The 24,570-nt window shown below is 38.6% G+C and overlaps 1 protein-coding gene across 4 annotated transcripts in view; it reads left to right on the top strand.

Moving 5' to 3' along the window:
• The first annotated feature begins 5,313 nt into the window (after positions 1-5,313).
• The window catches only part of RBMS3 (RNA binding motif single stranded interacting protein 3), a 678,653-nt gene continuing 659,396 nt past the window's right edge, over positions 5,314-24,570 (top strand). For 2 of the 4 annotated variants that reach the window (XM_087870144.1, XM_045774473.2), the window contains exon 1: positions 5,314-6,147. In XM_087870144.1, the coding sequence (XP_087726270.1) occupies positions 6,073-6,147 (75 nt within the window). In that variant the 5' untranslated portion in view covers positions 5,314-6,072. The remainder of the gene's footprint in view (positions 6,148-24,570) is intronic. The other 2 variants (XM_087870143.1, XM_045774475.2) reach the window with 1 other exon arrangement.

Below are 24,570 nucleotides of genomic sequence, written 5' to 3'. Positions count from 1 at the left end.
TTTTAAGTATCTTTCTTAACCTAGGACCCACTCCTTATAGTCAGTACAGAAAAACCTTCCCCTCCTCTGAACATTTAGCAATTATACTTACAGCAGTTCTCCTCCCAGAATAATGTACATTTTGAGTATATGCCTCCCTTCTACTTCATGAAGTATTGCATTTTAACCAGTGATAGATAAATGAGATGATTTTAGATTAATATTTTACTCATTTAGCTAACAAGTGTTTATTAAATGTGTATTAAATCCCAAGGACTGTTCTGGGTGCCGGGGATATAACAGTGAAGACGACAGATACAGTCCTTGCCCTTCTGAGCTTAGACATTAGTGGGGGAGATACTCAAAGAAGGAAATTAACAAGTATAAAATCAAACTACGAGTAATGTCTTATTAGGGCAGGCTAAGTGATGCTGTGGTAAGTCACCAAATCTCATTAGCATAATTACAACAGAAGTTTATTTCTTGCTCATGACAAGTCAATGGTTGGTCTAGGTGATTATTCAAGGCCGCTGTTCTAAGCCTTCCAAGATGCTCCCTCCATATAAGCCCACGCTTCCAGCAGGGTAGAGTGGGTTGGTGAATCAGACAGCAAAAATTAAAACCTTGTACATGGGTCACTTCTGCTTCATGTTTTATTGACCATAGCAAGTCACATGGCCATGCCTAATTTCAATGAAGTGGAGAAATGGGAGTCTTGATAATCCTAGTGGTAAAGGGGAAACATATGTGACTACCACAGTATTAAGTACTATGAAAAATGTATGTAAAGAGCAAGAGGATGTTAAGTATTTTTTAAAAAGATAATAAAAGCAAAATAAACATGGGTTTTCATGTATATCATTGCTTAGATTTATAATTATGTATTTCAAAAAAATTGGGCCAACTTAAAGAAAATTATTTAATATCTATTATTAAAATTTGGTATTCAGATAAGAGGAAAGGCATTAGGTCATTTATGAATGACTGATGTTTGATAGATACCGAGATGTCAAGTCTACTTGAGGATAAGGGTGATAATTTTTATATTGGTATTCTTGGTTGTTTAGGCACATAGAAAATGCTCCGTAAAACTTTGTGGAAGTTAATAATGTTCATTGTTTTAAATTATTCTTGCTCCTCTATTTGATTGACTGTCCATTATAATTTTGCTTTGAAGCTTGAAATTTTCTTCCAAGGCCAATTTTTATTGTCTTTATATACATTAAAATTTTACATTTAATTATAGTTCAAATTTGAACCATCACTAGTGGTCTTTTTCTCCTAGTTTGTCTCAGGTATGTTCCTAAATCATGGATAAGTATCCGGTAGGAGAAAAGACATTTGTAACACTATTTTACTGTCAGAGTTTGTGATCTACCATCTTGTCTTTCTTTAAAAACTAATTTTTATCTTTAGTAGCACTTTGGCAACTGCTTTGTTGGAAAGGGATTTCAAAATTTGAATGAAGAGGGCAACAGATACCAAATTGTGGTTTTATTGGTTTGTTTTAATTTATTCAAGGTCATAAATATCTTGAAGATAGAATAGTATACTTGCTTTCAAAGATAGCACAATTCTTCTTATTATTATTCTGCTTCTCTCTCTACTGTTTTTTCTTTTGCTATCAACTACGTCTTTGTCATTTAAAAGATAAATTACCCAAAGAGAGGACCCGGTTATTCTTTGAGTGGATAGGTCAAGAGCGAACAAGAAGAGAATCTCCATCTCTACCCACTGATCCTCATTTCGGTACCATCACTTCTCTATCTCTAGCCTAGTAGCCAAGGACTTGTCTTAAATGAATGCCTCTCTTGTCCTGCTGTGAATCACGGGAATCTGCAAGAGTCCATGCTCCTTGATGCTGCTCAGTTTGCTGCTCTTGGATTTGTACAAAATTTGTTTGTTAGTTGGCAAATGGGACACAGCTGGCTTCTGATTTAGAGAGTGCCTTAAATTAGTTACCTCCTACCTTAACTTGATCATTTAAATGGAAAGCGCTACTGCTCCAACAGAGCAGACACGATATAAAAACCATTTCTGACATGAGTATCTTGCCTCCCCAATTGTGGTGGCTCCTGGTATCTCTGAAGGGAAAAATAAATAAATAAATAAATAAATAAATAAATAAATAAATAAATAAAACACAGGTTTTGTAATTCTCACAAGTGGTAAACTGTCTTTGCATTATTTAAGAAAAGCTTTAAATGTTCAACGAATGTGCTTAGGCTAATGACAGTTGATGCCAAGAATATAGTAATAATCCAATGAAATAGAATAGCATTTTGGAAAGTGGCAATTTGTGTAGAATTGCAGAAAGCATCAACACATGCTGGGACTTTACATATAAGTGAGCTATCGCTTGGGTTGAGGAGTTATTTATTTGGCCTTTCATTTGTAAATAAGACACTGTTCCTTTCCTTCCAAGGAGTAGCTAGGCCAGTCGTTAATAAAAGAATACTGGTATCCTTTGTTCATAGCGGCAAAATTGCCAGAAGCAACAGAAGGTCCTGATCTTATAAGTCTTAGTATTCGGAGGGACCTCAATAAGTCATTCTGGAGGACAGCATTCTGTAGTTGAAGATGACTAGATCTACAATCAAAATATTTGGATAGAGTCCTGGCTGTGCTATTAACTGTCATTAATTTAGCTTTCCTCACCAAATTCCCACTAAGGCTTATGTGATCCGGACCAGGGTACCTCTCCAGTCTCATTTGGTAGTCTTTCCTCTTTGCTTGCTCCATTTCAGCCCCTGTGCCATTTCTTGTACATTTCAAAGTCACGTTCTTGCTGCCAGGCCTTCTTTACTTACTGTTCTCTCTGTCTGGGATGATCTCTCCCCAGATACATTTATTGAGCAGATCCAGTATGTTCCAAGGCATTATAAATGCTTTGCATGTTAGTCTTGGTGAATTCGCATGATGATTGTATGAAGTGGGTAGTGACATTGGATGGATGACAAAAGGAGGCAGAGTGATCTGGCAGAGGCAGAACTGGGACGAAGGCAGTTTGGGTGGCAGCCAAGGCTCTCATAAGAAGTGCTCTCATAGTACACAACACCCAGGGTGTGGTTCCCACCCTTCCTTTAACCTCAGAGCTTTTTCTTGGTGAGCATTTCCTGACTATCCTATTTAAAGTGGAATCTCTGTGACTCTGTTTCTCTTCACTTAGCTTTATATTTCTAAACAGCACTACATATTACCTGATTTATATTGCCTGTTTACTTGCTTATTTCTTTGTTTATCTCCCTCACTAAAATACATATTCAGTGAGGGATGGCCCTTGTTCTGATCTGTGTTATCACTCTATCCCCTGCATCCGGAAATGTTAAATGTAGTGAGAGAAGGATATGAGTTGGGTTAGAATTCTTATTGTATGTAAGATATTTATTCATCAGACATCTACAGAGCACCCATTTTGTGCAAGATTCCATGATAGTTTTTGGAAATATGAAGGTGAATGAGAATGATGGGACCTCCTACTTTCCTGCTTTTGCTGAAGCTTTTAGGGCATCATGGAAGAAACAGACATGTAATTAACAGGCAGTTGCCCAGGATAAGAAATCGATTAGGGCAGATAAAAGGTGCAGCAGGGAAGCGAGGGTTCAGGGAAAGCTACTCCGAGGGGTGATGTCCATGTTGAGAGCCGAAGGGTGGGCTGAATGGGGATGCAAGACCACTCTGGGGCAGAGAAGATGACGCAAGGCTCTGAGGGAGCACATTCTAGTTCAAAAGCAGTTCGCTGTGACTCAGGTATAGACCGTGAGAGGCAGAGCGTACTGAGTGTAGAGGGTGAAGTTGGGTTTCCCAGTGTCTTGAAAACGATTCCAAGAAGTCAGGACTTTACTATCTGAGCAATGAGATGTGACTGAATGATTTTTAAATCAATGTCGTTTTGAGATAGTGTCTGATTGAGTTTATCACCTTCAGCCAGCTAAGTTGGAAGCATTTCCACTTTCTAGATGGGACAAGTGAGGCCCAGAAGAACACATTTCAATGTTGGTGGAGTTGACTTAATTCTCTTAATGACAGTGATATCAGGGCTCCTAACTCATACCTTCCCACCCTCTCTCCTTCTCTCTGGTTGTTATTCTTGTCAAAAGTCAAACATAAAACTATTTACCCACCATCCCTATCTTTCTCCAGGGAACATCCATGCACTCACACAGCTTCCAATAACCAGACCCCTGAGGGGAAGCCAGGGACTTCAGGGGGGGCAGGGCTTGCATGTGGATGAACACCATATTGTGCACTGGGCTGGAATTCTCTGTTCTTCTTCACTAGGAAGCTGGATTTGTACCAGGAACCTCTTATCTGAAAAGGCAACTCTGGGCTGGGGAGAACAGAGCTGGTTTGACAAAGTGGAGAGGCGCTCAATATTGGTCTGCCCACGCTTTGGGCATGCGTGAGCGCTCAGCAAAACACAGCTGGCATGTCTAATTTTAGCCTTGACTGCCTTGAAAAGGGACCCTTAAAGGAAATATATTTTCTCTGAAACAATTTGTATTATAATGTAATAGCTGATAGACATGTCAGAATATTACTTATTATTGGTGGGGAAAAACTCTGCCAAGTAATTATGATTTTTCTTTTTGGTGATGATATCAGTAAAGTGATTAAAGCATCCATGAATCAAAATAATCATAAAGAAATAGACAGTGAGAGAACCGTGATTTTATTTATAAAGACGCCTGTAAAACTAATGGGATTCCTCTTTAGATGCTTACAAAATGGATGTAAGGATAAGAATGATCCTATCTGCTATGGTAAGTTGGTCACTGTGATCTGATGATGCATGGCTTGCTAATAGTAGTCCTGGAGGAGACTCTCAAATTTCTTCAATACTTAGCATCCTCTGTGTCCTCCGAGAAGTATAAGGTTAGTTCCTGAACCAGGTCTTGGATTCATCTGGCTTTCGTATGTTAACAGGTTTTGAAAGCATCCGGGACACACTTTTTCCATTTTAACCAGCAAGGGTTGTCCCTCTGCTTGTATTTTTGTCTCTCTCTTCCTTCCTCCCTTCGTCCTCTCTTCTCTCCCATGGTCTTCTGTGTTTTGTTTAGCAGTGTGGCTTACCTTGCAACTTGGCAAGAAAAAAAAGAAGGCAGCTCTTGTGATGGGGTAGATGGAGGGAAGGATAAGAAATAATCCACCGCCCGCATCTGAGTTCCCCAGGTTCAGTTCCAGCGGCAGCAGCTTTGCTGCAAAAATTGCTTTGCTATTCGAGATAGCCAGCAGAGGGAATCGGAACTTTGCTTGCAGCAGGGGTTGAAGCAGGCTTTTTTTTTTTTTTTTTCTTGGAGGAAATACTGCAGCCTTCTGGACTGCGTACGCTGCTCCCTGGAGAGGCTCTCTCGGTTCCACCCACCGGCTGGAAGGAGGGGAGTGAATGAAAGGACAGGACGAGCCCCGAACACCATGTCACTCTGGGAGGGAGACAGCAGCAACTAAGCTGTGCAAGGTTTTTTTTTTTTTTCTTTTTCTTTTCCCCTTTCTTTTTCTTTCTTTCTTTTTTTTTCCTTTTTTTTTTCTGTTTCTTCTTTCTTTCTCTTTCTTTCTTTCTTCCTTTTTTTTTTTTCCTCCTTTTTCTTTAAGGTGGGGAAAGAGACAAACAGGAGACAGGAAGCTGATCTGCAAGGATTCGGAGTTGTGCTAAAAGGACTTTGATTTTTTTTTTTTTTTTTTCTCTCTCTCTTTACAAACGCTGGCAATTGACATCACTACAGACAGCCTGGTAGAGAACAAACTGCCTCATCCCAAGTGGACCCTAGCAGCTGGGGAAGGAAAGCACGATCTGGGAGACTGTGTTGTTGTTGGTTTTTTTTCCTACCGATACCCCTCCTCTTTTCTTTTTTCTTTTTTTCTTTTTCTTTTCTTTTCTTTTTTTTTCTTTTTTTTTTTTTTCCTTTCTTTTTTGGTATGTTTCTTTTTTAAATTCTTGCCGTGTTGGAACTAGCGAGTGGTGGAAGACGAGGGATCTCTGAAGCCTCATCAGTCATCGGGACTGTCAGGAATAGTGGTTTAAGAGGAAGCTCGGCCTGGGGCACTATACCCTGTCATCCAGTTCCCTGCCTCGGAGATAAAGATTCCAGCTACATGGGCAAACGCCTGGATCAGCCACAAATGTACCCCCAGTACACTTACTACTATCCTCACTATCTCCAAACCAAGGTATGGCTCAACCCACAGTCTGGCAAGCAGTGTGGTATCCTTCTGCACTCGGGATGGGAAACAGACAGGCATGTGAATTATTATTTACCTCCCCTTCCCCATCACCTCTTCCTGGTTCTTTGAAATTAGTAACATACCAATGGAGTTAATGAGGCAGAGGAGACTCTGAGAAGAAAGCAAGCTGGGATTGTGGTTTTCTCTTTTAGGAGAGATAATAGTTTCGCTCGTGTTCCTTTGTTGTTACTTGGCAACATAAAAATGTTCCTGAGGTCCGTAGTAAAGTGCTTTGCAGATGGACAGGGTTGTTAGAAAGGAGATCGTAACAGTGATTATCAGGGACAAGAATACAATTTCAGGGGCTTTTCTGGTGAGCTGCTCTTTGTTTGTGGCTCTAAAAGGTTTTTTCCCACTGGAGAGGACACACCAGGGTGGGAGCGACTCAAACTTTTAATCGCTGACTAGAGAATGAAAGATGGGTGTGGGAAGGTATAGTACAGCTAACTAAAGTCCCTTAGAGTTTGTTTGGGTGTGTTTTTGTGTTTTTTTTTTAATCTGCCTTTCATATTTTATTTTAATTGAGGATGATGGAGACACTAGAGACTGAATTTTAGAGCTTTACAATAGATGTTCTTTACTTTTAAAAGCTCCGTTTTTCTGTGCTGGCTGCCATCGGGAGGCCTGGGTCTTGAAACAGGATGAAATGTAACTGATGATAATTGGGCATGAATTGGTTAAATACTTGAGTCTTTCTGTGTGTGCTCAAATGATCATTACGGGGCCAGTGGCAAGCCCACGTAACTAAGCAGTGGGCAGTGCCAACCATGAACTTTATCCTGCACTTCAGACATGAAAGACTCTCAGGTGTGAAATCACTGCTCCAATTTGTCAATTAAATTGGACTTGATGGGGGGGGGTGTTGGTAGAGTTACCACTTTGAATGCATGGCTTGTATTTCTTTACAGATGATGTTATTTTGTATCACATTAGCCAGACTCCACTGTCTTCTTAATAAATAAATATGCCGAGAGTGAACAAGGCGTGCCTGAGTGATCTGTGCTGTCACAGGACTCGCCGCCGTGATTAGTGTTTGGTAATTCATGCTGTAGTTAGCTCTTATTTATTCTGTCTCATCAAACAATGCCTATTTGTAAACCAGACCAGGCAGCAGACTTTCAGAATTATATTAAAAATTGTTGCTTTTTTTTCCTTTCTTTTTCAATCGCTCTGTGACTCGCCCTGCCCCTGCAAGGTCGACTCACGTTGCTTTTTGCCTTTGTGAGCATTTAGTTTGTGCGGCTGCTTAAGTAGACCAGCCCTCCTGCTCCAGTGCCTGGGGTTTTAACTCTTTGGGGGGATTGGGTCGAGAATGCTGCCTGCCTTCCTCAAGGAAATGGCAAAGCAAGGACAAGTTAAAAAGAGGAAATTTATAGTCATTTCTCATCCCCCAAAGAAACAAAAACAACAAACCCAAGGGTTCCGTGAAAAATATCGGACATTCCAACCCTTTTACTCATTTGGCTAAATTTTTCCAAATGTTTCAAAATTCACGCTTTCTTTTTGGTTCTTGTTTTTTACTATGAAGTGTATTCAGAGAGGAAACTTTACATAAAAATGAATGAAATAATGGAAGAATTGCTTTCCTGCTTGAGATTTCTTTTAATTTATTACTAGCAGGAAATAATGTCGTGCACATTATATTAAGGACAGGATGCTGTATGAGCTACACTGATGGGAAGTGTGTTTGTGTGTGTGTGTGTGTGTGTGAGAGAGAGAGAGAGAGAGAGGGAGAGGGATTGGGGTAAAGAGAGAAAGTGGAGTGGTGAGGGAAAAGAGGAGAGCCTGAAAAATATAGAGGGAATTAAAAAAAATCTGTTTGGGGGTCCTGTGTAGTTTAGTGTTGTGTAGACAGGCAGCATCTGGATCTTGTTACTTTCAAGCTAGTCAAAGCCATCCACTTCTGGAACATTTTTAAAGAAGCTAGACCCATTAGGTGACCTAAGCTGATATTTGGGTAATCAGATCAGGGTGGAAGAGAATATAAGATCAGCTACTTTGGCTATCGTGGTAGTTCATATTGATTATTATGTTGTAAAATTTCGACAGTGCTGTGAAGTTGTCGAATACTGTTACAGTGGCTCTGAAATGACAGACATTAATAAAATTCCTGAAAGCTGAAGATGTGAAAACGTGCCCTGGTTTGAAACCTGGGCACACAGGGAATGGGAAGAAGAAGGGTCAGTCATACTTTAAAATGTACGGACTTTCTGACAGCGTGAATACTATGTAAGAAAGGACCATCATGACCCAGTGTAGCATGAAAACAACTAGGTTATTTCAGTATCATTTTTTTGCTCCTTTTCTGCTTATATCTTAAAATATAATCTATACTAATTTTTAAGGAAATACATGCTGCTCGTGTTTATTTAGTAAGCCTCGGTGGAATTCATAAAATCTACGGTCCTCCTAGCCTTGGCTTATAGTTATAGTCCTTTTTAAACTCATAGCTATTTAAAATGATGCTGATATATAAAGAATACTTATGGTTGATAAAAATAGAGTTCCTGTGGTTGACAATAAAAGTCATATTCTGGGGACATCGTAATTTAAGCTGTCCTGCAAATTCAGGTGTTTTTAACTAATCAACAAAAGCCACTTACTGACATTAGTTTGGGGTGAAAAATCTTTATGGGGTTTTTAAAGAGCTGAGAGGTTTATTATTGTGTACATTCAGAAAGGACAAAATACTGAACCTTCTCTTTCTACCTAAACATGGGTGTTAGATTCAGCTGCCATTTTCTTATGATAAAACAAAATGAAAGTAGGATTTCTAAATAAATGGAAATGTTTCCATTTCCTCAAATGCAATTAAAGTTTTAGAAAAACTTGGGACACTTCCTGCCTTCTCTGCTCCTCTTATTTCCCATTACATGAGAATCAATCCATTAATTTTGTTGCTTAAAAAGAAAAAGAAGTTAGAAATAAGTTATTTATGCTTTTCTCCCTTTGAATCATTTTCTGAATGCTTAAAATAATGTATTAGACAATTGTACCTGTAAGTAAAATGAAAACCCAGCGACCGATGGTAACTATATTGTAGTGTTCTAGTATGCTCCCTCTCCAAAACCCTGCATTAAAATTGTCATTTGTCAGTTTTCGCTCTTGGGCAATTTTTTCCACCTATTAAAAGAAGCATTTTCAAAAAGAAATGTTTGTGATTAAGCAGAAAAGAAGAAATCTTGGTGACATGTTATAATATTTACATGAGAAACATAGCCGGATTAAAAAACTCTTCAATTAAACGAATTTACTATTTGAAGGCCACCCAGAATAATCAGCAAATTTTAGAGAACAGGGACCACAAAAATAGTTATTTTGCTTAATGATAATATCCATAACGATGTTTGATTGAGTCGTAACCTAATATTTCTCAGTAATTTTGTGACAGCCCATTCAACGCAATCAACCTGTTGCTATTGCATTGTGAGACCCAGGGTGAATTTCAATCTGAACTTGAGGTACTTTGTGGAGGAGAGTTTCTTGGAAAAGCAACTGAGTCAAACTAGGAAAGCTAGAAAGAGGAAAATATGGTCATAGCCTGATGGATTGATATTTTGCTGCTGAGAAATAGATACTCTCATATGTGATATTAGGAAAACTTTAGTCTTCCCAAAAAGTTTAAAATTCATCCAAGCACACACAGCAAGCTTGTCCTTTCTTCCGTTTCCTTACCCTGACCAGGTCACGATGTTTCTACCAATCCACGGCGTGGTTTCTACTCATGCTGCTTTCCCATCAGCCTCCTGCTTTCCCTTCTTTGGCCATCCGCTTGCCCTGAAGATCTTGTAGAAAGGGATTCAGACTATGGGACCCAACAGGGTTTTTTTTTTTTTTTTTGGCTGGGGAGACTCAGATTGTGTTCAGAGCCTGGTGTGAAGTTGGGGTCAGGTGTAGGGAGAAATTCATCAACTACACACTGATTTCAGGCTGAGTTTCCAACCATCTGCAGCCTGGACTGCCGCCCATCTCTCAAAGTCTAGCTAGAGCCCAATTGATTGTGCCATAGAAAGAGCAAACACTTGAAACACAAAGGACTAAGGAGTAGGCAGAGGAAGAGAGAGGCTCCTATGGGGCAAAGGATATTCCCAAAGATGTGAATGTACAGATCCTTCAAAAACAAAACAGAACAACCCCTTAACATACTTCTTGCACATGAAAATGTAGAAAATCTTGCAGAGGGAGGGAATGAGTTTAGAGTTTCCTTAGTACTTCCTGCCTCAGATTTGCATTGATAGCCAGAGTTGGTAACTTGCCAGTTTTAAAACAGCCTTGAAAACTCCCAAGTTCTGTTTTCCTTTGAAAGGCTGAAACATACAAAACTGGTTTTCTAAAAATCTTCCAGCAACAGAACTTTTAGGTACAACTTCAACTATTTCTTTCGCTTCAGGGGGGTCATACGATAGCATGAAACCATGATAAATCTTGTTTGTCTCATTTTAGAATGCATACCATTTTAATTGATTTTAAATAAGAGAAATATTGTAACAAGGGGCCACTCTCCCTTTCTAGTGGTTTTGTTTGCTTTACTCCCCCCCAACTATTTGTTATCACTGGGATTGTCTTTTCTATAAAGCAGGCATTGTTTTCACAGCACTAGGTTTAGTGCCTACTTAAAAGGAGAAGATATGTAAAAAGTTCATGGTTTTTTTTTTTTTTTCCTCCCTCCAGAATCATTCCAAATTCAAAGGAAACCTCATGTAAATTTGTTCTCACAGTATCTTTCTAATGCAGTTTCCTTTCGCTTTCTCTCAATTTGGGAAAAGAACAATAGAATTAAAACTTGAAATTATTTCTATGAAGTCATTAAATCTATTCGAGGATTGGAGGTAGGGGTGATTTGCAGGGAGGGAAGCAAAAGAAGAGAAGGAGGATGTAAGTTCATCTCAGGTCCTTCTGGCTCCAGGAATTCTGGAAAGCTTCATTTTTGCACTAATATGATTTTACACAATCCTTTTTGACATTATCAGTCTTTTTGGCAGAGAGAGGGCTCAGTCACAATTATGCTCAGGCCAAATTCTAAGAAAACCAGTCTTTTCCTTTAAAAGAAAATCTTTTTAGTGTCGGACTGCGTATTCAGAGTAAATGGTTGATGTTTATCCAGCATTGGCTTCGAGTACTACATTAAAATTGTGTTTTGTAACAGTCTCATAAGCCACAGCTGTATGTGATTAAATAGTGTAATATCAAAAGCATGTGAGAATAGACTTCTTTATACTATAGCTGTTGCACAGCAAGAGAGCAGATGAAACTGGAGGGAGAGCGAGGGCAACGGGGTATTGATGTAATACCTGCGTTGAGGAAACGCGTTGCTATTTTTTGCAGTAGTGGGAAAGATGCTGAACTATCTTGGACGCGATTGAAAAATATGCTTTCTGAAACTGGGGATGGACATGTAAGACCAATTTTTATTTTAAATATAGAGTGCCATTTAATTAGAAAACACACATTTACGGAAAGGCCCGAAACCAATGCAAATGGAAGGATCATCATGACCCCACGCGGCACATATTCAAGTAAGAAAAGTGAATTTCTCATTTCCGCTTTGAAATCATAACTTTTTTTCTCCTGCTTTTTTTTTTTTTTTTCTACTTTGATCTGTGGAACCCTTGTAAGAAAATCTTCAGGCCATTTATCCCTCAAGAAGAGTGATAGGTCATGAGGATCAGTAACTTAGGGAGAACAAAATAGGTGGTAGTCTGATTCTTTCTGAAGATATCTGAAAATACGATATTTGGTTTTGTATGCCTATTGCGCCTTCATGGCCAGTGTTAAAAAGTACGTAGCTGTACAAAGAGACACAACTTGTGGGTCTATTTCTTTAGCAGGGTGTCGTAGTGAAGAGATTTCTGTTTTTTATGGGATGATTAAGCTACAAAGTTTTTGAAAAAAATACTCATGAAGCCTATAATCTCGAGTTTTCTTGAGATTATGAATCTATAGGATACTAATACTAATACTAATACTAATATGAGATTTATTAGGAAGTCATTGTTTTCAGGGCCTTGAAAAAGCCTAGAGAGGTGGCCATTGGTTTTCAGATTTCAGACACTGAAAAGCAATTTGGAAAAAAAAAAAAAAAAAAGAGGGGTTGACAGAGATAAGTTGGATTCAGTTGGTTTTGTTTTTCATGTTGATATAGGCAGCAAATTTGTTCACTTTTACATGGTTTTCTTCATGTAGATTTATTGGTCAGGAAGTATATGCCATGTGGAATCAGATATCTGGATAAAGTTTTGTAATTCAGAACATCGACGTCTAATAGATAACAAATTTCAAGAATATGGATAATAGGGGCGCCTGGGTGGCACAGTGGTTAAGCGTCTGCCTTCGGCTCAGGGCGTGATCCCGGCGTTATGGGATCGAGCCCCACATCAGGCTCTTCCGCTATGAGCCTGCTTCTTCCTCTCCCACTCCCCCTGCTTGTGTTCCCTGTCTCACTGGCTGTTTCTATCTCTGTCGAATAAATAAATAAAATCTTAAAAAAAAAAAAAAAGAATATGGATGAGTGCTGAGACATGGATTCTGGTTTTGTTTTGTTTTGTTTTGTTTTTTGGAGGGAGGGAATTCTCTGATTTGTGTGTCAATGGATTGATTTCTAGGTCAGGTTCTCTAAGATCTCTTCCAGGCTTTGCCTTTGTGACTCTCACTTTGAGATAAATGAGCCTGCTTTGATGTATTCGTGGGACTGGGAGATGACCTTGGTTTTGTGCCATCGATGAGTTTTTGTTCAGGTCTCCATCGCTTTCTCCAGAGCAGATCAAATGCTGCTTTGCCGACCCTGGTGATTTGATGAATTTAGCTGTCTGCTTCCTTTGCCACATCTAAACCCAGTGCACCAAGAGAAACACATCCATCACCTGGGAGTGGGTGGAGAGCAGTTCCCAGGGGTGGGAAGGAATGACAGGCATCATTTAATCATGGTCATTGCCAGCTTTGTTGTTGTGGTTAAAGTTTTCTCCTTTGGGTAAAATTAGAGCTTATCCAAAGACTTGATGGTGACAGTGTGATGCTTTACTTCTCCTCATTTAACTTCCTCTCTGCAGGTGGTATAAGAACAGAAAGGTTAGGCATATGTTTGGCCTAACCACTGGGGTGATGAAGGCAGAAGGATTGCCTCATTAAGGCCCTGGCAACACTAGTTTGGTGAATGAAACTAGGAGCCAGTGTCAGTATGGGGATGACAATTGATAGATGAAATACTATTTTGACTGGACTTTGCAAATCCTTCGAATCCCTAAATTTCTGAATAGTAGCCTTTAAAACACAGGGAAGGGATACTATAGTAATTATAGTATATGGAATAATAGGAGGAAGACAATAACTTCTCCAGGACACGTAAGCAAGACCATTATCTTTCCCTCTTTTTCTCGCTAGATACCTTTCTTATCCCCCCAAAAGCTCCTGTTAGCTGAATTAATGAAAGTATGTGGAACCTTGAATTTTGTTTTTGTGAATGTTAGCCAGATAAAAAATATAGACTTGACTACATATATAGTCAAGGCAGCCCTGATAATGTCCTGTCCTATGGTGTGGAAAGTAAGAGACAATGGAAGAAAAATAAATCTTCCTATTCTAAATATTGGTAGTAATTGTTTTAGGTACTGATTTTTAATTTGTTTCAGAATTAGCTTTCCTACCATTATGTTGTAGGGTTCAGAAATTGGTATACATCACACTCCATATGCTAGACTCTTTGGTTATTTCATTCTTAACTGAGAGTTTTCAAGCTGAATATGGATCACACGTAGAATTTCAGGAGGATTTTTGAGAAGTCTTCCTATTTTTATCTCGTGTACTGCTGTCTATTTATCTTAGTCTTATTGTTGATTGACGACAATTTAATGAAAATGAAAATGGAAAACAGAATGCTAACTATCTGGGTTTCTGGAACTGGTTAAGATACCTTAAAAGCTTTCCTTACACATGTGAGTCATATTTGAAGCTATTATAGATGTCTGTAAACTCTCATGTTGCCCCTTTTAAAACTTATCACTCACACAAATTGGATGGTGTCACCCTGACTATAACTTATGCTAAGGTAACTTAACACTCAAGCAAATATACTTTTAAGCTCCCAAGTAGTTTCGAGTAGGTGAAGTATTTGAAGGAGTGGGTACAAAGCTTGGAATAAAATTTCAGAGATCGTTTTCTAGTGTATCATACAAAAAAACCATATGACATACTTATGATGTTTAATTTCTCCTAAAGAGATTACACACACACACACACACACACACACACAATTTTTTGTTGTTTGACTTGGTGCTAGCCCCTTAGAGGGTTCTGATAGCTCCTGAATTACCCTTGGTTTTGGCTTTTTCTTGTCCTTTGTTGGCCTCTTCTTGTCCATTGTTGTGCATATCAATTCAGACTGAACCATTAGATGTAAGGATGTTGTGTTTCATTTAAGGCAGGGAATTCTGAAAAAGAATAAAATTCTGATGTTCTTTTTAAAATTCATTCTAAAAAAAATCAACCACTGCTTTAAACTTTATTATTTATCTGTTAGGACAACTAGACTTCATGTTAACAATGGCAAGTTTTCCCTTCATTGCTTATTCTTGTTCTTGTGTTTAACTTTGTTAATAAGCTGGAAAAAGATAAGGAAAAAAAATCAGAGGGCATAGGTCAATGAACATGGAAGAATTTCTCTACAAGTTTAGTGACTTCCTTTAACAATGGGAGAAGTGAAGGGTCATGTTAAAAACCTCCATGTTTTCTGGACAGTCTTGGAAGCCCCCATTCCACAAACTAACAAAGATATTAAAATGCATTCATATTGCACATCAAATTAGAATTTTTTTTGCAATATAATATCTAAAGATCTTTTATAATTTTGCTGCCAAAACTCTTTGAGTGCAAGTAAATTTATTTATCTGTGTCTATGAATTTTGGGCCATCATCTTGCATACGGGGGTGTTCTTGCAACGTGAAAAAATTCTAAGATACAGAATTTCTTGAGGTACAAAGATTACCAAGGGACTAAGTAGAACAATGAATAGAGTCGACAGTGAGTTATGTTTTGTTGATATGCAAACAAATATTTATCACTTTTGGTTTCACTGTTCTCTTTCATTTGGAGAAAATACATTTTTTTCCATCTTGTCAGTGTTTTTGTGGGTCCCTAAAGTGGTCAGAAAGCCTGATAAGCTGGCCATATCTCTACCTATTGTGGCCTTTTGGCATTTAAGATACCTCTGTATTTTAGTAATCCCAAATTTCCGGGGCGGGACACTTGGTGCAACAGCACAGCGTTTTGGAAAATGTCATTAACATTCTTTGGCTAAAATATGTCAAAAGCAGACACATTGGATTGACCTTTGGCAGCAAGAGCAACTGAGAGGTCCAGATCTGGGTGCCAGGCTCACAGAATTTTTTCATTGTGCAATTGGTGGAATTGTTTACCAATTGGAAAGAAAAAAAGAGCTTGAATGTAACAGGTGTTTTCCTGGGCTTCCAGCTTAGGGGTATAGTCGGGAGGCAAGCAATGGCATGATATGTACTTGATGGCATAATCTTTCTAACTTCTTCTGTCTGTAAATTGGGTCATGGGTTTGTTGCATGTATTAAAACTGCCACCTCTTCCTGTTCCTCAGTGTCCATGGTTGTTCACTTAGAATGACTTCTCTTGAATCCATATGCCTCTTAAAGAACACATGTATGTACACGTATGCACACTCTAACCACATCTACCATTACTTGCACAGGTATTGGGCACCCTGAAGATACTGCTTCTCTAGCCCTGAGCCTCGTGTGAGGGCTTCCTTCATATTCATTCTTGTCCCGGTGATACAAGACAATCAAGATCCCAGGCTCAGGCATCATCATTTCCTCCCAACTGAATCTTAAGAAGGAGGTTTTTGTTTTGCATTTTTTTTTTCCTTTCTCCAACTTCACGCATACACTTTACCTAAAAATTCATTCCCTCCCCCAATCTTCCAGGGAGAATTCTCATAATCACCCAATGTTTTGATTCTCTCCCTAATTACTCAATTTTTCTTCCCAGCTCTCTAGCCAGATCTCACTGAATTTCATCAGCAGATTCAATGAATCAGCTTTGATTTATCTCTCTCACACATAACACACTCACACACTTCCGGAAACTTTAAGGATTATTTTAGTGGTTATGATTTTCGCTGAGTCTAAGTGACCAAGGGGAATATGAAGAGGGCAAAGTGGTTTCAAGGTGACATATACCTGTTCTCTCCAGGTCTTTTTTTTTTTTTTTTTTTTCCTGCTAGTTGGTAAAAAAAAGGCAAGTCTCACTGAAATAGGGTAAGTAACAATTTCCCTTTCTTTCAAAAGTGTAGTATTTTCCCATGATCTGAGATATATTGATAATATATCAGGTTAGATACCTATTCTCTTTTCCCTGTTTTTGGTAGCATCTTTTAGAAAAATCTTATTGATCAATTAATTCTAATTTTTTCTCAAATAATTTCATAACAGTTGTTTATACAGCAGAAATTCTAATGATCTTCAAGTTTTTAGTGATGAGGCTGTTGATGGCATGGTAGGAAAAAAAATGGCAATTCTGCAATTGTAATTTAACAAATGATTTATGAGATGCACCAAGAAAGATGAAACAAAGAGAAGAAGAAACAGAAAATAGAAAGGCCAAGATCTTATTCCACTTTTCAGATTTCTGGAATTTGGCCATGTGTTTTCCTTTTCAAAGGCAAACAATAAGAGCTATATAGCAAGGAAAATATAATTTACAAATTGAAGAACCATATTTGGGGAAAACTTTAATGTGAATATGGAACTCGATATGGAGGAGTCATATAGTTGAGGCTTTTGGTGTCTTGTGGAAAAAAAAAATCAATGCTTGTGAGGACAAACTTAGCGCTTTGTTGGGGTTTTTCACGTGTTGAGGCACTTAGTAACCTCTAGCACTTGCTTTATTTGTTCGGACTTCCCATCAGTAGTTCTCAGGGAGAATCTGGATAAAAGCTTTATTGATGCTTTTGATTAGAAACAGGAGTGTTTTTCAGAAAGTCTTTGGAATCAAATTTTAACACATATTTTGGAATTTCTATATATAAAATGTTCATATAAAATCCATAACATGCTTAAAAATATAATCATGAGTGAAGCTATATTGTTCGATGTAGAAAGGATCTGGCTTTGAAAGGGGGAAAGCAACAGCATACCATAATAAAACCAGCAAACTTGTATTGGTATGAGAATTGTATAATGCAAAGTGCCCACCAGAAAGCTGTGCCATTTGGAAGCCATGAATGTGCCTAGGGATCCACAGAGCAGCTGAATTGAGGATGTGTGTGCAATCGTGCTTCCGTGCCCTGAACTCCCAGGACATACGTACGTTAGAGGGTGGGTCCTGGTGAAAAGAGAGTCTGGATTTCAGCATGGTCCTTGAAGAATTTAGGTCAGTAGAGGTCCAAGAAAGGTTAGCTATTATTGTTAGTCATGGTCCATCTTTTCTGCCAAGTTCATCTTCCTCACTTCCCCGTCGTTATTCCATTGAGGATGGCTGTCCGAAGTGACCTTGCATGTACATTAAATCGTTTATGTCTCCCAGCTTTTCCCACGTTGTCCTTCCTGGGGGGACTAATTCTTTTCTTTCTGTACCCCAGCTTCTACTCCACTTGCCCTTGCCTGCACACGCCCCCTGCTCCCATCCTCAAGTTTTCAGCTATGGATTTGCCTTCTTTGCCTCCTTGCTTTTAGGTCCTAAACTTCTGTATCCCCCTTCTTGTTCTCTTAGTTTCCAGCCCCCTCTTATCTTTATTGTTGTTTTCCCCCACTTGTTTCTAAGGTAGAGTGGGATTGGGTTTTGACTTTCTTCTTTTTGTGCTTTGCCATAAATATATTTTTGGCTTTTTGGGCACACCTTTACTCCTCAGCATCATATTTGTGTCCGAATTTGTCTGCGAACCCCTTGTGGACTAGGACCGTGGGGTCTTCATCTATGAGTGTCTTGCAGTATCCAATAGAGGGCCTGATGCAGACTGAGTGAGTAAGAAAGGTTTTCAGAATGCATTAATCTGTGTTGTTCTCTGTCTCATGCATTAGTCCTTTGCTGAAAGCAGTGATCTTTTATTTTATTTATTTCCTTCTTGTGTTTTTACTATATATTTTTTGGAAAGCAGTGATTTTTTTTTTTTTTTGAATCAGATTTGCTTAACGTCTTCATCTCGTGGTGCTTTATGCCAAAGGGCGTTTTGTATGCCAGAAGTAAGTCTTATTAAAGTTATCTTTCTTAATATATGCAGATTGATGCAATCTCTCCCTGCCTCACCTTTCCCCCCGAAACATGGGGGCCGCTGGGCTAGGTGGCCTAGGACTGTTGGCTGGGGTTGGTTTATATCACTATCTAATGGGATACGCTATGATGGCAGAGGTGGGCTAAGTCAGAAACAGCAACAGAAAAAGAACAGAAGAGGAGAAAAAAAAGAAGGAGAGGGGAGGGGAGAGAAGAAAAAGGGGGAAAAAAAGAAACAACCCAGCAAAGCAAAACTACCACAGCCTTGCATTCCAAGATGCTGGCAAGAGCATCAGGATATGTGCCAACTCAGGGAGGGGCAGAGTGGATTTCAAAGCCAGTCTAAGTAGCCAGTATTTGGAACTTGGGGATGAGAGTAAGCAAGTAGGTCAGGACTAAATGGTAGTGATGGTGGTTTGGAGGGAATGAGAGAGGCCATTCCTGAGCAATTGCCAAAAATATCAGCTTGTATATGCGGCTTCCTTTCTTGGGTTGGCAGGGAGTTCGACATATCAGGAGGTGAACTTCGCGTGCGGAGCTGGGAGCCGGGTTGAGCGTTAGTTCCTTCCCTTTGTCTGCTTTGCTCACCAGAGGGTCTTGAGGCTGTTAGCTGTAGAGCATCTACCCGTGCCACGTAATGGTCCACAGCAATACGGACGTGGATTTTTGTTTTTTTTTTTAACTCAAAGTTTGAAAAGACCCCTTTGAAGATCAGGCAAGAATCTTTCTATTTCGGAAAGAGAAGTCTATTCACCTTCCATATACAATTACCTAAGCAGGTATAAAGACATGTCTAAAGTTATGATAGATGGTACAAGATAGGATTCTGATGTAAACTTCAAAGCCTTTCTCACCAAGGAATGTATGAAAACAGTAACCTAGTTGTGGCTAAGGGAAGAAACTGTGTTTTTGGTTTGGACGCCTCTTGATTTTTCCAAGTTGCACTGATTCTCTTGTGTTTGTTCTGCATTTTTTCCCCCTCTATCATGTTCTTTTTTTGCATCAAGGTTCTTATTATACCATTTTCACAAAATATAGTTTCTATATATGTAAGTCCCCAACACTTAGTAAATTTTTCTATCGCAAGGTAATCGTACTCATTGCATCTAGTAAACAATTCAAGACGTATAAAGAATATTAGTAATCTCCTTCAGGATAGCACACCGTTCTGTCAGAACTCTCAGATAGAGCCAATATAAATCATAAAATCATACGTGTCCTTCTCTAGCATTCTTTATGTCTGTGCCAACATACAATCAGATCTATGGTATATGAGATCATACTGTATGGGTTATTTTACTCCTTTTCTCAATGAAAAGCATACTTTGTGACATTTTCACCAAGTCATCAGACACACATCTTTTTTATTTTCAGGATAATTGTTCCTAGTGCATCTGTACCACACATTATGCAGTGATACCCATCGATAGGCATTACTTTCTTTTTGCCACCGTTTTGCCATTATGAATAAAGCTGCAGTTTATGTACAAGGTACTCATTTAAATATAAGATAGAATCAATGATTTTCTGAGCAGGTCTTATTCCCTTTAAACACTTTCTTTAAACACTGAGAAATGCCTTGACGAGTTTCCTCTCACACAAGGATTGACCTCTATGCTTGAATTCCTAAACCCAAGACTCTACATCCTGCAGGATTGGCCTGCCCCTTTGTGTTTTGGTGATAAGGGTTGTGGTCTGCTCCTTTTGGTGAGAAGATGAACTTCCTGGCTGAGGTTTGAGCTCAAAGGGAGCATCTCACATTTGGGGGAAGCAGAAATGTCTTCTTTTCTTTGTGACACCATTACTGGGATCCCAACAGGTGCTTGGGGTCAGCAGTGCTACCATTTCCATGCTAGTCAGCCATCTTATGTGGGCTGCACTGTTTCAGGTTGATTTCCTTTGTCTGCCACCTCATATTCCAAGTGGAAGGAGCAACAGCAGGCAAGGAGAGCTTCCAGCAGCCCAGATCTTCCCAACTGATTGGAATCCCACTGAGGCATTTTTATCCTAGAGCAAATATTTTGTCCCAAGGGTTTGGGCATCAGGATTTTTCTTTTTACATTATTATCTTGGGAATGCTGCAAACTGTATTTTGTGATACCCCTTATCTGTTGGACTTGTTTGGTGTTACTTGACCATAGGGAAAATGTCATGGTATATTCATTGAGCTGGAAAAGTGACTGTGGAAAATATAATGAACCTAGGTGAAATCTGATTTTATTTTATTTTCCCCTGTACTTGTTTTTTACTTCTAATATCAATTTTAATCTAATTTTAATTTTGCCAAAATATGGCAAAATAAAGAATAAAGCAAAAGTTTACCTATAGAAGATATTATGCTGGCTTTATCTAAAACTATTTACTAAAATCTCTCTAGAAGACAGTAGAACATAAAGCTTCAATGATTTGTTCTTCCTTCAAGAAAAGTTAGACCAAGGACACGTATTTCCAATAACACTTAATTTTCTCTCACATACTCACATTTTGCAGAACTAATCACACCTTTCAAAGTTTGATGGTCAAGTTTCATATGCTACTTCGGGAACTTGGGGAGTTTTCCTAAACATGAACCTGCCAGGATGATTTTTTTTTTCTTTTACTCTGATGTATATGAGGTGGGATAGGGAGTTTAGTTCAATATACTAGGGCCAATTTAGCATTTTCCCATTTTACAACTTGAAATCTCACCATTTTTCATCCATGCTTAAAAATCAACAGTGTACCATACTTCATATAGATTTAGTGCAGTAGAAGCATTTTAACAAAGTCTGGAAAAGGAATTTAATAATCAGAAATGACAACAGCACTTCGGTTAGGTGAAAAGACTCAGTGTGCTAAGCATGGTTCTGGAAGGCCCAGTGCTTCTGTTCTAGAACTTGCTTTAACGCCATCTCCGCAGGGTTCCCTTACCTTTTTTCATGTTTCAGTTTCCTGCCATTGCTTCCTGTCACAGGAATAGTTAGTTATTTGATAAGATGTCTTGACGATCAATATAGACTAGTCGTAATGTGTTTCAGTGTTCTGTAAAGAATGCCAATATATTAACATATTACAAAGATGATAAAATATAAATAAGAGCCATGAACTCCAAGAGATTGTTATTAGTGATAATGGTAAGGAGAGGGTGACTGAAAGGCCCAGAATTGACTTGATGCATGAGTATAATGGAGTATGAATCCTTGTGATAGCTCCGATCAATGCTATTCATTGAAACATTTCTTTGCACTTCCATTATGTTCCTCTGGTATCCATCTCTGCAATCAGCTGGATTGCAATCATGTAGAGAGATCCACTTTCAATATTTCTCATACTTCTTACATGAATTTTTCTTTTTTATTGTTATTTTATTTTGGAAAGCAATGCAAGTCTGTCTCCGCGCTCCATAGAAAACTCACCCTGCAGTCTGAGATGAATCTACTGGGAAATTGTCTGGTTTTTACATTGCCGTATTTCACAATACTTGCGCTTTCCTCATTTAAGTTCCCAGGATGCCTTTTGTCCCCTAAAGTAACTAAATTAGAAGAGGGAATGGGGTGTTATTTTCTTACAGCCAACTTATAGAGTGTCAGCTCTTGCTTCCCTAGAGCTAAACCTCATGTTTAAAAATGCTTTCAGTGAGGCCAGCACTGGCTCTGGGTGTGGTATTGGGTTCTAACTAGATAATTTTCAAGACTGTTCATTGGGGGAATGAAAGGATTGAGCTTTGTTTTAGTTTCTCCAGCTGACATTGAGTTTTCAAATATCTTTCAAACTTATTCACATGTAGCATTACTAAACTTTAATCTGACCTCTTTTGTTAATCTTCTTCCAACTATAATGGCTACACTCACCAAGCTCTTCATGCTCAAAAACCCAAGGCCATCTCAAAGGTCTTCAAGCTGTGTGACCCTCAATCCTTGCCTGGCACATAGTAGGTGCTCAGTAAATATCAGTTGACTACATGGGAGTTGCCATACCATATCCTAAACTCTAATAACACTGATAAATGCTCTTTGGACACTTAACCATTTTCCCCCCTCCTTTCTGTATATCCCACTCGCTACCAGAGAAAAGAATCCTTGTCTGTGTCTTCTCTGTGTTGCCTTCTTGTCCTACAACATTGACTTGCACATAGTCAGTGCTAGTCAATATTTACTGAGTAAAGAATGGATGGCCTCACTCTCTAAATGTCCTTTAATTGACTTTATACTGTTCAGGAACGTGTAATGCAACCTCCTCCATCTTTATCTGTGTTTCTCTTCTATTTTTCTTTTTTACTTTTTAATTTCAAAATAATATTTCCCTTTCAATTCCAAAGATACTGACATGAAACTAGGAACAAATATAAAGGTGAAATTCTCCTCAAGGTGTTTGGCATTTTTTTTTTTTTCTGTGAAGTATCGGCTTGCTTCTTACTTATTCATATGGTTACTTTCATGTCAACATTGACTCAACCACAAAACCAGGTGACCGAATACATATCCACCTTCTCCTATACTTTTGTATATTTTTCATCTGAAGGAGTTTTGGAAAAGAGGGAAATATGATTTTTCAGTGTTTGTGCACCTTTGAATTACAATATCTTGCAGTCCAGCACTGTGTTCATTTATTTCATATCCTATAGCTATCAAGAGGGGATTTAGAACTTGGAATTTCAGAATGTGAAATAAAATATATCACTTAGTGCATGTTCCTGGAGTTCTTTCTTAGGTCGGCACTGTATCGGGTGGTTTGGACAAGACAGAAGGGGGTTATGGTGTTATTCTTGCTCTTCAGAAGTTGGTAATTTTAAACAAATTAGACAGGAGTCACAACACACAGAGGGAGTCCTTAAATGCTAAATTGTGTCACATTGACTTGAAGTGAAGAGAAAAGGATGAAGGCTGTTTGGTCAAGAAGAGCCACAGAGGAAGAGAGTGTTGGGTCAGTCTTGAGGTAGGCAAAGGAGTTGGACATTTGGCATAGTGGGTAAAGCTGAGGAAGGATGGGAGGGTATTCCTGCTAGAATAAGACAGAAACCTAACATAGGTGTGCTGTTGGAACTGGGGGGAGACAGGAGAAGAGAAAACAGACTAGCTGTAACAGAAAGTTAGAGAGGGAACAGTTTGGACAGCCAGAGTGTAGCAATTGCTGAACAGCTTTAAGGAGGGCAGGAAAGAAAAAAAAAAAAAAGTGAATAATTATTTAATCTTCATACAGGGAATGGTTTCATAAGCTTTATTCCAAAGGTATAAACCGTAAGTGAAAACGATGATAGATTTAAAATTCTTCATTGTTCTTAGGAAATTCCTGCATGTTGACCACAGAAATATTTATAGATTTTCAACAAGCAAAACCCTACCATAGTGTACAATAACAAGCATATAAAAACTCTTGTAAAAAAAAAAAAGGCTTTCAGCATACTATTGCAAAGGTTTAGCACTTTAGATATAAAATATGCCCCTAATACTTATTCAATAGGAACAAAAAAAGAAAAGGAAAGTACTCCAATAATAAAAGGGACAAAAATGCGTAAGAGAAGAAATAGAAGTGGCTATCAAGCAATCAAAAGCACGTCACTGATGAGCAAAGAAATGATGAGTAAAATTACAGTGAGATATTATTACCAGCTAGGCTTTTTTTTTAAAAAAGTTAAGTATTTCCTAATGACTAGGGTAGACTGAGGTATAGGGAGATAGCCACTCCCACACACTGGTCATAACCAGGGGAATATTAACAGATAAGGAGATTTTAATCCTCAATTTGAAATAATGTATCAAATGCTTTAAATATGTACATGTCCTGTTGTAGAGCAGATCCAGTTCCGGAAATATTGGCTAAGGTTAAAGTACATATGCACAAAGGTGCTTGTTGCTGCACTGCTTTTAACAGAGCAGACTGTAAGCAATGTAAATGTCCATCGGTGGGAGTGCATTCAGTAAGTGATGTTGCATCTTTCAAAAGAACCGCTAGGCAGCCATGGAATCAATAAATAGGGATATATCGACTAGAGGAAATGACATATTATTAGATTTTAAAACAAGGTATGAAACAGTATTGTAATATGGTTCCAAACCTATCTTTGAGATCACGTGTATGCTTATGTCTGTGTTTATTTGTTCCTGGAAAAACAAAGGAAAGGTTTTGTCTGGGTTTTTGGAGTTACAGTCCTTTTTAAATGC

This window comes from Ursus americanus, chromosome 20 (assembly GCF_024610735.1).
Source record: "Ursus americanus isolate L20-20 chromosome 20, mUrsAme1.1.p, whole genome shotgun sequence".
NCBI lineage: Eukaryota > Metazoa > Chordata > Mammalia > Carnivora > Ursidae > Ursus > Ursus americanus.
The sequence above is the reverse complement of the archived record's forward strand: the minus strand, read 5'-3'. Positions and strand labels throughout refer to the sequence as shown.